This window comes from Ornithorhynchus anatinus, chromosome 2 (assembly GCF_004115215.2).
Source record: "Ornithorhynchus anatinus isolate Pmale09 chromosome 2, mOrnAna1.pri.v4, whole genome shotgun sequence".
NCBI lineage: Eukaryota > Metazoa > Chordata > Mammalia > Monotremata > Ornithorhynchidae > Ornithorhynchus > Ornithorhynchus anatinus.
In genome coordinates, this window is record NC_041729.1 from 38,314,809 (window position 1) to 38,332,353 (window position 17,545).

General features: G+C 41.8%; 1 protein-coding gene across 3 annotated transcripts in view; it reads right to left on the reverse strand.

Annotated features, from left to right (window-relative positions):
* SDK1 (sidekick cell adhesion molecule 1) overlaps positions 1-17,545 on the reverse strand; it is a 739,495-nt gene that overhangs the window by 23,036 nt on the left and 698,914 nt on the right. For all 3 annotated transcript variants that reach the window (XM_029057499.2, XM_029057498.2, XM_029057500.2), the window contains 3 exons: positions 12,988-13,113; positions 5,848-6,012; positions 1,121-1,258 (listed from right to left, as the gene is read on the reverse strand). In XM_029057499.2, coding sequence (XP_028913332.1) covers positions 1,121-1,258; positions 5,848-6,012; positions 12,988-13,113 — 429 coding nt within the window. The remainder of the gene's footprint in view (positions 1-1,120; positions 1,259-5,847; positions 6,013-12,987; positions 13,114-17,545) is intronic.

The following is a 17,545-nucleotide window of genomic DNA, read 5'->3' on the forward strand; positions in this document are numbered from 1 at the left end:
CAACCCCTGGGAACAACTGTTGGCCTAGTGGATAGAACATGGACCTGTGAGTCAGAAGAACCTGGGTTCTAATCCTGGCTCCACCACTTGTATGCTGTGTGACCTTGGGCTAGTCACTTCACTTCTCTGTGCCTCAGTACCTCACCTGTAAAATGGGGATTGAGACTGCAAGCCCCATGTGGGACAGGGACTGTGCCCAACCCAATTTGCTTGTGTCACCCCCCATGTTTAGTGCTGGCACATAGTAAGTGCTTAACAAATGCCACAATTATTATTATTATTATGTTGTGTTGCACTCTTCCAAATGCTTAGTACAGTGCTCTGCACACAGTTAACCTCAATAAATACGACTATGAATGAAGTGAATGAATAATAGGAAGTGTTAATACAGATTTAAGTCAGATGTAGAAATTGCGAGTGAAAAAATTCTCTGAGAAAACAAGTTTCCATCAGTCACTTTTGTCTTAGACACAGCAGGGAAGTGAATGATTCAGGCCAAGAAAAGATATGAGGAGGAACTTTTTTTCCAAAATAGGCCCCTGACCTGGCCACTATTCAACAGCTATGAAGAGCCTCAATCTTATCTGCTTCTCTGTGTCCCCAGCCAGGATTCAACCTGGAAGTTAGCAGCTTTGAAACCTGCTGGAGACTAGAAGAAAGCTCAGTATGCAATAATCCCTTACTTGATCAGGACTCATTTTTAAGAAGAAAACTCAAAACTGGTTTGGAAGCTCCCAACTCTGGAGTCGATTTAGGGAAAGAAGACTCTATCAACACTGTAGATAATGGCTTTCAGAAGATGGTGCCTTTCAAAAGGATGCCACTATCAAGCACAACCCAAGCTCAAGAATGAGAGAAAAACAGATTATATCCGACCGCAGGCATCAGCTTTTAGCATCAGTTGAAACCCAAACTTCCAAGATTGTTTCAGAAACCTTAAGAAATGGTATAATTTGTATTAATTTTCAGAAAAAAAACAGATCCATTTTATCAATTCTACAGCCACAGCATGGGCAGAATGGTACACTTCATATAGTTATAGCAGCTCTTTCAAACATCAATAACAAAAAAAACTGCTGGTTTAAATGCCCAAATTTTAACATGAAGCCAGAAATCTCACCTGTGTTGCAGTTCTTGTGTTTCTTATTCTGTCCATGCAGGACCAGGGCAAACACCACCAAAAGAATGAGAATTAAACTTGAGAGAGCCATTACCAGCAGGAACCACCACTCCTCATAGAATGGAGTTTCCAGTTGGGCTACAGGAAAATGAAAAACATGTTTAGGAGAAAAATGATCTCAAAGGATGGGTTTCCTACTTTGGAGAGCTCTCCTTTTCCTTCGTTCTAAGGTCAGTGAAGGTGAAAAGTAAGATGTGAAGAAAAGTTGACCCGTTGCAGTCAAGTATGAAAATCAATCAATCAACAATATTTACTGAGTACTTACTATGTGCAGAGCACTGTACAAAGCACTTGGAAAAGTACAACAGAATTAGCAGACACATTTCCTTCCTGTAACAAGTTTACATACTTAGATATCCTGGATATTAGGCCGACCTCGTCCACTTCAATTTCATCCTTGTGTACTATAATTCTACCCTCCCCTCTGTCTGGCAAAATTATTTTTCCATCTGTATTGACACCCATGTTCATTGCCCTCACCCATTGTTTCAGAAGCTTAACTTCCTCCTCAAGCCCCCTGCCTCCCCACCTCCTGTCCTTAATGACCTGGCCACCAACTTCATTGAGAAAATCGAAACTATCAAGTATGATCCCCTAAAATCTCCCCTGCTCCTCTCCAGTCTGACCCTCCTCCTGCCCCTTCTTCAACTCGCTTATCCTTCCCAGCAATATCTCTAGAGGAAATCTCCTGCCTTCTCTCCATTGGCACATCTGACCCTGTTCCTTCACACCTTATCAAATCACTTGTCCCCTCCCTTCTTCCCTCCCTGATCACCATCTTTAACTGTTTGCTTTCCAATGGCTTCTTCCTCTCTGATTTCAAGCATGCCCATGTCTCCCCGTCCTAAAAAACCCTCCCCTGACAGCTCCCTCCAACTCTTACCCCATCTCCCTCCTTCCACTCCACTCCAAATTCCTTGAGCGAATTGCCCATATCCACTGTCTTAAATACTTCTCCTCCAATTCCCTCCTTGATCCCCTCCAATCTGGCTTCCATACCCTTCACTCCACAGAAACTGCCCTCTAAAAGGTCACCAATGATCTCCTTTTGCCGAATCCAACAGCCTCTACTCCATCCTAATCCTACTTGACCTCTCAACTGCCTTCAACACTGTCAACCACCACCCTTCTCCTGGAAACATAATTCAACCTCAGCTTCACTGACACTGTTCTCTCCTGGTTCTCCTCCTACCTCTCTGGATGCTCATTCTCAGTCTCTTCTGTGGGCTCCTCCTCTGCCTCCCTCCCCCGAACTGAGGGTGTCCCTCAAAGTTCAGTTCTGGGTCCCCTTCTATACTCCATCTTCACCCACTTCCTAGGAAAACTCATTCAATCCCATAGCTTCAACTACCACCTCTATGCAGATGATTCCCAAATCTACATTTCCAGCCCTGCTCTCTCTCCCTCTCTGCAGTTTCACATTTCCTCCTGTCTTCAAGACATCTCTACTTGGATGTCCCACCGGCACCTCAAACTTAAAATGTCCAAAACAGAACTCCTTATCTCCCAGCCAAACCCTGTACTCCCCCGACTTTCCCATAACTGTAGATGGCACCAACAGCCTTCTTGTCTCACTAAGCCATGACCTTGGAGTTCTCCTTGACTCCTCTCTCTCATTCAAACCACATACTCAATCCATCACTAAATCCTGTCAGTTCACCTTCACAACATCACCAAAATCTGCTCTCTCCTCTTCATTCAAACTGCTATTGCGTTAATACAAACACTGATCCTATCCCGCCCTGATTACTGAATCAGTTTCCTGGCTGACCTCTCAGCCTCCTGTCTCTCCCCACTCTAGTCCATATTTCACTCTGCTGCCCAGATCATTTTGCTAAAGAAATGTTCAGGACTTATTTCCTCACGCCTTAAGAAACTCCAGTGGTTGCTCATCCACCTCCACATCAAACAAAAACTCCTCACCATTGGCTTTAAAGCACTCAATCACTTTACCCTGTTCTACCTTACCTCATTCTTCTATTACAATCCAGCCTGCACACTTGACTCCTTAATGCCCTCCTACTCACTGTTCCTCTCACCCATATCCTCCCTCTTGCTTGGAATGCCTTCCGTTTTCATATCTAAGAGAAAATTACTCTCTCCACTTTCAAAGACTTAAGGAAGGCACAACTTCTCCAGGAGGCCTTCCCTAACTAAGTCCTCATTTCCTCTTTTCCCACTCATTTCTGCATCACCCTGATTTGCTTCTTTTATTTACCCCCTCCCTCGGCCCCACAACACTTATGCACATATCCGTATTTTACTTATATTAATATCTGTCTCCTCCTCTAGACTGTGAACTCACTGTGGGTAGGGAAGTTGTCTACCAACTTTGTTATAGTATTGTCTCACAAGTGCTTAGAACAGTGCTCTGCACACAGTAAACACTCAATAAATATAACTGACTGATGTGTAATCAATGTGTATCAGCACTTCTTACTTAAAAATGTAACTGTTAAACATTAATCAATAAAATAAACCTTCACTAAATGTTTTCTTTTAAAGAAAACATAGCAAATAATTTGTTTAAAAAGAAAGTAAGGTTCTTGAGAATTCAAAGATGAAACAAAAATCCACATATCTCTGACCAGAGAATGATTCCTAAAATTTGCAGTATTCCAAATAAATTAGGATAAATTCTCCCCTGCTTAAAGGAAGAAGTCCAAATCTGTGTGATTCCTGAGATCTTACTATCATCAACACAAGCAATTAATGCTTCAATATCCTGTATGACTTGAATTACATTCATCTTAAAGTGTAAAGGAATGGGTTCAGTTTTTGAGGTATTACTGCAAATACAAACAGGATCATTTTCTTTGGCTCAGACCTGTGTCATTGGGAGAGTATGGAATATGTTCACTCCAGGAAAATGGAGGAATATTGCTTCAGATCATGTGTCACTACAGGGTTCTCATAAGATGATAGTGTTTTGAATCCAAAGATGTAAGCTGGTTTTCATTCTTCCCATTAGAACACTCCACCTAGCAAATCCAAACAAATCTGAAACCTATTGCCCAGAAGTAGCACAGGGTGAAATTGGCTCAGGGAAGGGAAGAAAATGCTTGATCCATTCTATTGGGAAAGGAAGTGGCAATTCTCTCACTAAAGCACGTTGCTACCCAATTTCTAGTTGCTTGGCTTTCAGCAAACCACAAGAGAGTCTAGTTCAGTTTACTCCTAAAAAAACTATGCAATAACCAGATCAGAACTATAGGTATTAAAATTTTAGCCATCTCTCCAAGAACTAAGAAAGTGAGGCAGTAACTTTCTCTGACTTAAAGGTATTTATAACTTCCCTTCTCAGAGCAGTATATTCTACTTGGAATTATCAGCTCAAGAAAATACAACAATTATCTGCTCTGCTACCAGGTGTTATTTATAAAATGAAACCATGCTAGAAGAGAGTAAGAAAAGGGAAAAATGCTATATAAAAACATGCTAGATAACACATGTCTCTCTTTATAGAAAACAATGCAAAGTTGGGAAGAAATAGTTGTCTACAACTACAGTGTCCTCACTCTTCCTTCATAGCTGAGAGGTTACAGCTCCCTCATCATCAAAGCCGTCCCTGAGACCACAACTGCAGGAAGCTTTCCTTGAGCAATCTCTAGGCTTCCTTCTGTGTATCTCCTATTTGCCCCCTTGATCTTTCCACCCCACTTATGTGCATAAGCTCTAAGGGAGTTGGAGTAATTTATACACTGTATTCCTCTATCTGCAATGTATTTGTGTCTGTCTCTCTGGCCAGACTTTAAACTCCTTGAGAGCAGTGATTCTGTCTTCTAATCCTCTTGCACTCGCTCAACTGCCTAGTAGAATGCTCTTCACATGGCATGTGCTCAGTAAATGCTGTTGATGAGGATGAACGCCAATCAAGGCACGCTTAACTGTTTTCCTTTGTATAGTTACATATCTGATCATCCATCTACCTTTAATCAATATCTCCCTCCTTGCTCCATCCTACCTACCTGTGTCTGTATGTGTGTGTGTGTGTGTGTGTGTGTGTGTGTCTTCTCGGTGTTCTCTGCCCACACCATAGCCGTACTTTATTTTTCTCTCCACAAGGTAAAAAAAAAGGAATCTAATCAACAGCAAAAATAAATCTCTCTATTTAAAAAACATAAACTTCCTTCAACCCTTAATCTTGGAAAAATGTCTATCTACCTACCCTGCGTTCCCTGTTTTTAAAGGGCAAAGCCTGGTCTTAATTAATAAATCAATAGTATTTAGTGGGAGTTGACTCTACAGAGCACTGTACTAAGTTTTTGGGAGAGCACAGTAGAGTTAAGAGACCTACCCATAAGGAGTAAATATGTTTATGTCTGTCTCTCCCAGAGTGCAAGCTTCTCGTGGGCAGGGCACATGTCACTTCATAATTCTGTACTTACCAAACCCTTAGTACAGTGAGGTGCACTGAGTGGGCTTTCAATCAATGCTAGAACAATAATATCCATGCAGATTATTAATGGTTAATAGGGGACAGCCAATGGCTGCATTATTGCCAGGGGGTAGTGAAGTCTTAGAGCTATTCCGATTAGAAGAATAGGGAATTAGCAAAACATGGCTCCAATTTACTGAATATGGAGCTATAGCCTAACCCACCACCAGGCTTGAGCTGCAGAAATAAAATGCAAATGGAGAAGATGAACTGCAAAATGACTCCTTACCTGATACTGCTGCAGAGGGGCTGCTAGGCTCTCCATAGCCAAACTCGTTGACTGCCACAACTCGGAATTCATAACTCACTCCTTGTTTAAGTTTATCCAGAGCAACTGTGTAGGAGGTAGCACTCCGAGGAATATCTTTCACAAACATGTCCCATAATCCTTCATCTATGTAGGAAACAATGAAAGGAGTTAAATAGTCCCTTTTTTGTGCTACACTATTGAAATTAATTGCTGTTTCCATTACTCATACAATACCACACAATTTACTCTAAGGCCATTTCAGGAATGGGCATCTCTGATTTTCCCCATTTTGACCATTTCTTTGGGGAAGGAGAGAAAGAGAGAGAGAGAGAGACAATAGGGATATTTGAAGTCCATTCATTCCTAATTTTCCCATCAGTTCATTTTTCAGGGCTACTGTATTATAAATTATTGTCATATAACTTCTATGTAGAACTTCTATAGAGCAGTGTGGTTCAGTGGAAAGAGCATGGGCTTGGGAGTCAGAGGTCGTGGGCTCTAATCCCGGCTCTGCCACTTATCAGCTCTGTGACTTTGGGTAAGTCACTTAACTTCTCTGTGCCTCAGTTACCTCATCTGGAAAATGGGGATTAAGATTGTGAGCCCCACGAGGTACAACCTCATTACCCAGCGCTTAGAACAGCATTTGGCACATAGTAAGCGCTTAACAAATACCAAAAATTATATGAGGCTTGAGAAAAGAAATCAATCAAGTGTTTTCACAACATATGACTACCAAAGAGAACATAATCAGCATTTGTCAGCACTGCAATATTTAAGAATTGTTCATTCTGTTATGATTATACTGATGAGTAATTGCAATATTTTCTACCCTTCTGAGAATTATTTCAAATAATTCATACAAATGTTGATTCTACATTTGCTTACAACTTACTTGCATACCCTGGGAATGGTACCTTGTTATGTTTCTTTATGGTATTTGTTAAGTGCTTACTATGGTCCAGGCACTCTACTAAATGCTGGGATAGATACAAGCTCATCGGGTTGGACACAGTCGCTGTTCCACATAGAGCTCAGTGTCTTAATCCCCATTTTTCAGATGAGGTAACTGAGAAGTGAAGTGATTTACCCAAGGTTACACAGCAGACAAGTGGTAGAGCCAGGATAAGAACCCAGTCCTTTCTGACTCCCAAGCCTGTGCTCTATCCACAAGACCACACTGCTTCCCTGCTTGGGGACTGTGCCTGCCTGGCAATTAAAAGAACTCCCACTGCTCCTCCTCCTCTTATTCTTCCACTGCAAGTACTAATTCCCTTATGTTTGGGCCATGAGATGGTCCCCCACCAGCCCTATTCCTATTTAATGAAAGCAGAGGCAGCCCCTAACCCAGGGGTTATGACAGACTTTTATTCTATATCATGTTTTTTTAATGGTACTTGATAAGTGCTTACTATATGTCAGGAACTGTTCTAAGCCCTAGGGTAGATATAAGTTAACTATATTGGTCGCAGTCCCTATCCCACATAGGGTTCACAGTCATAATGACTGAGAGGGTTTATTGCAATAGATATGAGTAGTTTCTTTTTTTAAAAGATGCTTCATCACTGATTGACTAATTCTACCTTCTGTTTGAGGCAAGCATTAATGGAACTTTCAAAATGGGCAAAAAATCTTCGAAGAGGTGAAATTTGCAATAGAAGACTGTTATGAGCTCTCTTGGGAAAATATACGAATTTGGAAGACACAAATGCTGTGAGCAACTTTATGTAAATGAATTCTTATGTTAATATATTTGGAGAGACATATCTTCATCAATTTAGATGTACTCTGCTAAGGCCCTATTGCACTGGGTATGGTCTGATTTAAATGGAACAATTTTAGAAGATAAGCTTTTAATCTGTGAATTGCCCTTTTGAGATTGCAAGGGAAGATCTTTGTCTTCATTTAAATATGAAAATTTTCCAGCAAAATTGTTATCAGCACTAGGAAACTCAAAAGGGGATTCATTGATTACAAGCTTTCATTTCTAAAATTCCTATTTGAATCAGAATAATGACCCCATATAACTTGCCATTGAGTCTTTTGCATAAGGGTGAGCAAAGCCACCCAGATACTCTTGTTATGTAATAGTATTTCAAAATTATGTAGTTTTTTTTTTTACACAATAAACTCAAAAAGACATATACTGGCCTTTAAAAAAGTATTGTGTAAACCTGTTTGCTTTTTTTCTTTCTAAAATTACATACAGTCAAGGAAGAGCAGAGTTTAAAAATTTTGATTTTAGGGTTGGCGGTAGAAAGCAGGCACATATTTTGGAGTTAGTTTGCTGCACATCTTTTGCATTAATGTTTGGATAATGTTTTTCCTGATAATGAAAAAAATCAATATTCCACCATTCCCTAAAGGATACATTTTATTTTAAGCATACTGTCATAGCTCCATGAATTGCACAAATATTTCATAAAACATTTTAAAATATTGATATGGTATCTCCACAAAGACTGATTTAGCTAGAAATCAATTTACAATGAGAAAGGAAGAAAAAATACAGGAGATAATTTTCCAACATCTGAACTAGAAAAGAAAAATCCATTCTTTTCTCCACCTTTTATTTTCCTTAATTGTTTCAGGGAAAGAATTAGTATACAGGGTATTTTCAATGCAAGTTATAACTCATTGGGCTATTTATCTCAGCTAATATTTACTACAAAATTATTGTCATAGATGAAAAAGAGCTTGGATGCTGTTCAACTGGCCATCCTATTTTCTCTCATGGATTGTGTTTCTAATTTATATTATAATGTTAAATATCTCAATAAATCAATGATGGAAGAAACTGTCTCCACAAATTATCAAGCAGTAACATTACAAAAACATTACCAGTAACGAGATTTCCACACTTATTTTATACCTCCCTAATTCCCAGTTTGCCGGATTTTGATGTCAATGAACTCTTAAGGAAGCAGGGACCCATTCTGGTAAAAAGAAACGGTATTTATAGGTGATATAAGTGATCTGTTTTTAAGATGATAATCCTCCTGGCAGAAGGGAAAATTTTTGAGTTGCTTTCTAACCTATGGGGCGTAACTTGCCAGTCAGGACTTTTCTCAGGGAAATTTGCATAAACTGGTATCTCAAAAAACAACAGAATTCCATTTCCTCAATCCAGAATAAAGATGGGAGAGAAGCGGGTCTTTATTCATTCATTCAATTATATTTATTGAGTGCTTACTGGGTGCAGAGCACTGTACTAAGTGCTTGGGAGATACAACAGAGTAAAAAACAGATTCCCTGCCCACAATGAGCTCTGAGCTGTGGAATTTAGTGATACGTATTCAGCACGCTGGCAGGCAGTGACTGACTTGGGGGGCAGGGAGGCAGGGAAGGGGTGGGGGAAGAGTCAGATCCCTTAAGCTTGTGCCTCAGTATCTCCATGTGCCAGGAGGGCCTGCTGTATGCCAGTCTTGGATCCTAGGCACTATAAAAATGCAAAGTTGCATTGCTGTGATTCACTAGAGCAGGAAAACCACAGAGAGAAATGAAATTTGAGACACATTCATCACTAAATAACACACCTAGCTTCTCCCACTCAATTACAAGTTAATGATGTGTAAGATTCAACACATCTGGCTACATGGTAGAGTAGCAAAGCCTGCATGCATTGCTTATTTCTCAAAAATCCAAAAAGCCTCCCCTTACCCGTGCTTCTTTTTGCTCATCATTTATCGACTGCAAAAGGGGAACTGCTAATGTTTAGACAAATGAATCTCTTCTTTCTACTATAAATGCTTCTTCACCATCTTCGGTTTCTGCTCACGAGAACATCAACCTCTCCCTTTCATCCTCAATTCCTCCCTCTGGGAGTCAGGAGTTGGGTGTGAGTGGAAAGAACGTTTGGATAAGCTTGGAAGCCATCACTCCTCCTTCCTAAATTCCATCTGAGCTCAGCTCAGGTACCCTTGTGGGTAACGCACTCCTTTTATCTCTCTGCGGCACTGATCAGGGCCGAGCACTGCAGGTATCAGGCTGGATGCTATACCAACACAAAAGTTTGATTTCATGGATAATTAAGCAGGGTCTCCATGCTGAATAAAAGTGTCATTCACTAATCGAGACCTCTGGTTCTGCCAACACAGCCGACCAACAAATGACTGTCAACCTGGAGCTGGGAGTAGATGGAAACCCGTCAATTGCTTATTTCATAAACGTGGCTGTTTTTTCCTGTTGTACAAAGGCCAAATCAGACTTTGAAACTGAACTGTAGCACACAGGCAGATTGATGGTGGATTAAATTTGGGAATAGTAAATGGTGCATAAAAAATGTCTTCTGATCCGCTTATTATTCAAGGCAGTTCAAAAAGAAGGTAGACAAAATGAATACACTTAAAAACTAAAAAAAAAAAAGTTTGGGCTTGACCCAAACCACTCCAAGAGAGAAATGCATCATGATGCATGACAAAACATCAACAAATGTGTTTGGGGTGAAGGGAAAAAAAACAGAGAGCTATGGGCATGAGTTTGAACTGCATCTGCAGCTTTTACTTTGAATCTGCTGACTGCTACAGCTTTATGGATGCATTCAATACTTTTGAAACTCCTGAATTCCCATCTTTGCTCATTTTACAACTCGATGAAAAGAAAACGAGCAAATGAGTGGGAAGGGAAATCCAAAACGCTTGCAGAGTTCCAGGGGGCACACCCGGAGAATATAAAAAAAAACTCCTTAAGCCCTAAGCAATGGAGGAGAAGCAACTTATTGAGCTGAAGCATCAGATACATCTCTTCAGAACAATTCCCATTTCTGGCCTAAATATGTTATCTGTAAGAAACAACGCAAGCTCTGCCTGCATCGTATACATCCTAAATATGTATTTCATGGTTGCTTTGGAGGGGAAAATATATTTATAGTTCCGTTAGGCCACTTTCAGTCTATTGTGTAAATATGTAAATTATGCTGCATGATCTACACAGTAAAATGCCTTAAGATAATTTGTGTAAATAAATCATCTGCATATGTGCAGTACACAATTTTCAAACTTAAATTTTTCCACTGGTTTTTAGGGAACTTTTTTGCCCGAGTACTGAAAGAAATTTACACATTCCCAGAAGATGAATCTATCAAAGAGACTGGTAATGAAGGAAATCAAATTGAGTTTTTCTGTCCCGTGCGCCCATCGACTGCTGTTTTCTAAGCATGAGAAGGGAAACTGATCTTAGACTGAAGCTGCTAATTCCATCAAAGGGTATTTGTGAGTAGTTGGATGGGTTCTCGTGGTGCCAGGAAGAGATGTGTGCATTTTCAAAAGTTTGATCAAGGGTGAGGAAGGGCAAGAGGAGGTTTTCTTATTGCAGGTTGGTGCCTCAAGCTGATGTCTCTTCCCTTTTCGGACTGATGATAATGATAACGGGCAGCTTTGTCTCCTGAATGCTTGAGGTGTATTTGGTTAAGTCACCGAGGTTGCCATCAGGCAGGTCAATCTACACTAGGAAAAAGGAGCGACCCTGAGGGAAATATAAATAGCCCAGGTGTTGCTGAAAATTCAGGCAGGGAGAATGTGGCAAGTGGAAGGAGAAAAGAATGACACTTGCTTCTCTAGCCACTTCCTTCCCTGCCTCAGAGCAGTTCAGTGGAAAAAAATGAGATGATGCAGCAATTAATATTTGGGGTAATGAGGCCTGTAATAGATAACAGCTGAGATCCAAAACCTTAAGGTAATGGCAAGGTGTTCAAATATTGACAACACAGAAGCACTTTTCATTTGATGATTTGATACTGCTGCCCTGGTCACAGAACTAAGGGTGGCTTATCTTTCTGCGTTTGGAGAGGAAGATCTCAACTGAAGGAGACCTCTTTGATTCACTGAATGATCAGAAAAGGAAAATTGCTGAAAATCTGCATTCGGCCTTTTCATCTGCACACAGTAAGTACTTAATAAATACTATGAGTACTACTATCGTCATCAGTCAATCAGTGGCATTTGTTGAGTGTTTACTGGGCAGAGCACTGTACTAAGCGCTTGTAAGAGGACACTGCTGTGTGACCTTGGGCAAGACACTTAACTTCTCTATGCCTCAGTAACCTCATCTGTAAAATGGGGATTAAAATGGTGAGCCCCACGTGGGACATCCTGATTACCTTGTATCTACCCCAGTGCTTAGAACGGTGTTTGGTACATAGAAAGCACTTAACAAATACCATCGTTCTTATTATTACAGTTCATCAGAATTGGTAGACATGTTCCCTGCCCATAAGGAGCTTTCAGCCTTCTACCACTCTCTACATTTTCTCAGTTTCATTCACTGACATCCCTTCTGTGGGCCATCCTTTGCCTCACCACTCCTTAACTGTGGGTGTTTGGCAGGGCTCTGATCTGCGTCCTCTCTGCGTCCTCTACGCTTCTTGCTCTACACTGTTTTGGAGAATTTGCCTAGCTTCAGCGATTAGCATTTTAACACTCAAACCTGAAAAGCAACTTGAGGAAGGCTTTGTCTTTGATGCAATAGTGAAATGCATTCAAACTATAAACATCTGAAAGCAAAACCAACCCTTCAGGCTCTTCAGCACACTTTTGTATTACTCTGTTTATCTGCTATTATTTTATCTTGTTGTTTCTGTAAGCTGCCTGTGGGCAGGGAGCATGTCTACCAACTCTGCTGTAGTTTCCCAAGCACTTGATACAGTGGTCTGCACACGGTAAGTGGTCCAGAAATACAACTGATTGATTGATTGATATCCATTCCCTTACTCTAACCTACAATATATTTATCAATTTATGACTGTCTTCCCAAGGAAATAGTAAGGTCTTTGAGAATAGGGGTTGTGTCTTTTTCACTTCTTTTCTGATTCATAAGCACCTAGTAAAATATTCTGCACCCACAAGTGCTAAAATTAATGATGAAATTATGTTAGGGTGTGCCTAATAATGAATAATCATGGTATTTGATAAGCACTTACTATGTGCCAAGCACTGTTCCAAGTACTTGAGGTAGTTAATAATGTCTGATGCAGTCCCTAACCCACAATCTAAGTAGGAGGGAGAATGCATAAGTGTCTATTTAGTCTGAGGTCCTCTGGCCATCAAAATCTGGATTGCCTTGGCTAATATTACTAGAGAAGTGCTCTTTGGGGCTTTCAGATCATTGGAATCCATTTCCTACCTGAAGGCTTTGCCTCTATAATAAAGCCAGTCGTGGGTGTGTCTCCAGAATTTCCCTCTGTCCACTGCAAAATCAGATCAGAGGCTGATTTTGAAACGAAAATATCTTGAGGAGAACCAGGAGATCCTGAGAAGTCAAAAACACACAACAAAAAAACAACCAAAAAACAACCCAGGGTTAGAAAACCAGACTTTGCAAAAGTTTCTTCATCCCCTCATTTTGTATTCTGGACTTCAGTGAATCTCTAATGGATAGAGAGACAAACTTTGCTGTTTAGAAACAAGCATAAATTGATTTAATTGTTCAATGACACAACTTCAATCAATCCCATCCAACTCTTATCCAAAGTCTTCAGTTGAAAAATCCTAGGGTCTATTTTACTGGGGAAGTGGATGACCAAGGAGATAAGAAAGCTCTTCCCTTCTGCTGCCATCAACTTTCTGAATTAAGACTCGCACAGCATCATCAACACATAACTAATGCCTTCCTGGGGAAAACCCCTTCAGGCAGAGCTATAGGGCATTCTGAGGAGAGAAACACAATCTAGGTTTTGGGTGAGGGAGGGTAGAGTTAATCTAAATTGAAAAAAAATAATCAGGGGATAGAAATTAGGGTAAAATTTGTTACCCCTGCCAAAATAATTTATACCTTAATTACTATACCAAGCAACTAGACTACCCCATTTTTGTTTTGGATGCCCTTCTTGATAATGCCCAAAATTTTGCTGGTTCTACTGAAGTAATTAGCATTTTAACACTGAACTTGAGGACACTTTTGTCTTTGATGCAAGAATAAACAGCATTAAAACCATGAACATCTGAATTTATTGCCACAACTATTTTACTAGGTATTCTAAAACTCATCTAAACTAAAAGCAGATGGCAGAAAGAGGCATTTTTAGTGGATTCCAACTGCAGTAAAGGGATATGACAGGAACAGGGGTGTGGGATGAGAGATATCGACAGAAGTGATAATCTAGCAAGAGGGAAGGAGAGAATATGGGGAAAAGTGATGGGTTGATGTCATATGTGTACAGGAGATTATGCAGAGAATAGTTAAATTTATATGTTCAGCTATTATTTTTACTAATTTTAAAAAAGAGCTATGCCTCAATTAGGACACATTCTGACTGTGACTACATTAGCATTTGTGCTGCACTGAAAAAACAAATAAAACCTGATTGACATTTTTCTATGATGGCTGCTCCAAATTTTAAGCAAGATAACAAGGGATGAGGAAGTGCTATGACTATCTGTGCATCAAACAAATTTCATTTATTTCAAGAGAAGTAGAGCAGACAGGCAGAAAGATCTTCTTGGCAGTTGAAGAATTTTGTGTGAAGCCCCTCCTCTCAAGCCAGACTACTTTTGCCATGTCAATTTCTAGCCCTTGAAAAGACTAAATTAGTAATACAAATGTTCCTCTGCTTCATAGAGGTGAGGGAAATCCAAGGCTATTGCTTGTAAAGTTATCTGACATCCTCAGATGAATGGAAGTACTAAAATTTTTTTTGAGAGAGGGATATTGAACAATTTGAAATGTAACTACCATTTGGGTTAGAAAGGGGGTCTTCAATTTATGGCTTTAGTACCCACCTTTCCTGGCTTCTTTTGGGGCTGAGAATGGCTCTTGAGGAGGGTCTTGGGCTACATCAGGGCTCCAGGAGGAAGTACCACTAGTGCAAATCCAGTAATCTCCTCGGCTCCCCTGACTCCCTTTCCCCTCTGTTGCTTCCCCTTCTCTCCCTTCCTCTCCCCTCATTCATTCTCCTCCTCTCCCCACTCACATCCCTTCTCTCAATAATTTATTTCAATTTCTCCCTGTCTCCCTTTCTAGACTTTAAGCTCCTTGTGGGCAGGGAAAATATCTACCAATCTGTTTTATTTTACTCTCCCAAGTGCTTAGTACAGTGCTCTGCACAGAATAAGCATTCAATAAATACCACTGATTGATGGATTGCTTCGCTCCCTTCCCTGGTTCCTTTTCTTTTTCTCCCACCCAATGCTGTCCCCTTCTACCTACTTTCTCCCTCCCCCATTACTCCCCTCTTGTCCTTCGCCTTTCCCATCCTTGCTGTCAGACACAACTGTTGCTATGAAGTGGTTGCATGGTACAATGACGTCATCACATTGTGCTGTGTGCAACATGATACAATGATGTCATGTGTCCTGTGGGGGTAGGGGAGCATATATTATATGGCTTTTCATGCACCAACTGCTCCAACTTCATTTTGTTTGGCTCTTCTGCAAAAAATGTTGCTGCTCCTTGGGTTTGAGGATAACTTTGAGGGAAAGATGTTCATAAATGCTTGTGAAAGTTTCTAAGACTGGCAATCCCTTCCGCGTCCGTTTATGATTATTTTTATTGTTTCTCCAGTTATTTCAAATTTGGCATTCTATTTTTTCTCTGTTTATTTTCCTAGCATCTTTCCTTTCACAGGAAAATTTGATCAAAAATTCATATTTTGAGCTTCCTCAGCACCAGGCAATATTCACAGGTGTGTGAATTGTTTCACAGCCACTATAACAGGCTCATTCTACTACTCTCCCTATTTATTGACCTGATCAAACAAACCCAGACTCACTCTTTCACCAAGTTGAGCCTTTCTATCTTCTAGGTGGTAGCTTGACTGTAAGGGTAAGGTCATGCCTCCTGACCCTACTGAACTTGCCCGAGTATTTACGAACAGACTAAGTGCTTCACGACCACTGATCCGTATCGTCTATGTAATGGACCATTTCAATGGGCTTCCTTAGAAATACAGTTCATTCATTCAATAGTATTTATTGAGCGCTTACTATGTGCAGAGCACTGTACTAAGCGCTTGGGATGAACAAGTCGGCAACAGATAGAGACAGTCCCTGCCGTTTGACGGGCTTACAGTCTAATCGGGGGAGACGGACAGACAAGAACAATGGCACTAAACAGCGTCAAGGGGAAGAACATCTCGTAAAAACAATGGCAACTAAATAGAATCAAGGCGATGTACAATTCATTAACAAAATAAATAGGGTAACGAAAATATATACAGTTGAGCGGACGAGTACAGTGCTGTGGGGATGGGAAGGGAGAGGTGGAGGAGCAGAGGGAAAAGGGGAAAATGAGGCTTTAGCTGCGGAGAGGTAAAGGGGGGATGGCAGAGGGAGTAGAGGGGGAAGAGGAGCTCAGTCTGGGAACGCCTCTTGGAGGAGGTGATTTTTAAGTAAGGTTTTGAAGAGGGAAAGACAATCAGTTTGGCGGAGGTGAGGAGGGAGGGCGTTCCGGGACCGCGGGAGGACGTGACCCAGGGGTCGACGGCGGGATAGGCGAGACCGAGGGACGGCGAGGAGGTGGGCGGCAGAGGAGCGGAGCGTGCGGGGTGGGCGGTAGAAAGAGAGAAGGAAGGAGAGGTAGGAAGGGGCAAGGTGATGGAGAGCCTCGAAGCCTAGAGTGAGGAGTTTTTGTTTGGAGCGGAGGTCGATAGGCAACCACTGGAGTTGTTTAAGAAGGGGAGTGACACGCCCAGATCGTTTCTGCAGGAAGATGAGCCGGGCAGCGGAGTGAAGAATAGACCGGAGCGGGGCGAGAGAGGAGGAAGGGAGGTCAGAGAGAAGGCTGACACAGTAGTCTAGCCGGGATATAACGAGAGCCCGTAATAGTAAGGTAGCCGTTTGGGTGGAGAGGAAAGGGCGGATCTTGGCGATATTGTAGAGGTGAAACCGGCAGGTCTTGGTAATGGATAGGATGTGTGGGGTGAACGAGAGGGACGAGTCAAGGATGACACCGAGATTGCGGGCCTGCGGGACGGAAGGATGGTCGTGCCATCCACGGTGACGGAGAAGTCTGGGAGCGGACCGGGCTTGGGAGGGAAGATGAGGAGCTCAGTCTTGCTCATGTTGAGTTTTAGGTGGCGGGCCGACATCCAGGTGGAGACGTCCCGGAGGCAGGAGGAGATGCGAGCCTGAAGGGAGGGGGAGAGGACAGGGGCGGAGATGTAGATCTGCGTGTCATCTGCGTAGAGATGGTAGTCAAAGCCGTGAGAGCGGATGAGTTCACCGAGGGAGTGAGTGTAAATGGAGAACAGAAGAGGGCCAAGAACTGACCCTTGAGGAACTCCGACAGTTAAAGGATGGGAGGGGGAGGAGGCTCCAGCGTAGGAGACCGAGAATGATCGGCCAGAGAGGTAAGAGGAGAACCAGGAGAGGACAGAGTCCGTGAAGCCAAGGTGAGATAAGGTATGGAGGAGGAGGGGATGGTCGACAGTGTCAAAGGCAGCAGAGAGGTCAAGGAGGATCAGAATGGAGTAGGAGCCATTGGATTTGGCAAGAAGGAGGTCATGGGTGACCTTAGAGAGAGCAGTCTCGGTAGAGTGGAGGGGACGGAAGCCAGATTGGAGGGGGTCTAGGAGAGAATGGGAGTTAAGGAATTCTAGGCATCGATTGTAGACGACTCGTTCTAAGATTTTGGAAAGGAAGGGTAGTAGGGAGATAGGACGATAACTGGAGGGGGAAGTGGGGTCAAGAGCGGGTTTTTTTAGGATGGGGGAGACGTGGGCATGTTTGAAGGCAGAGGGGAAGGA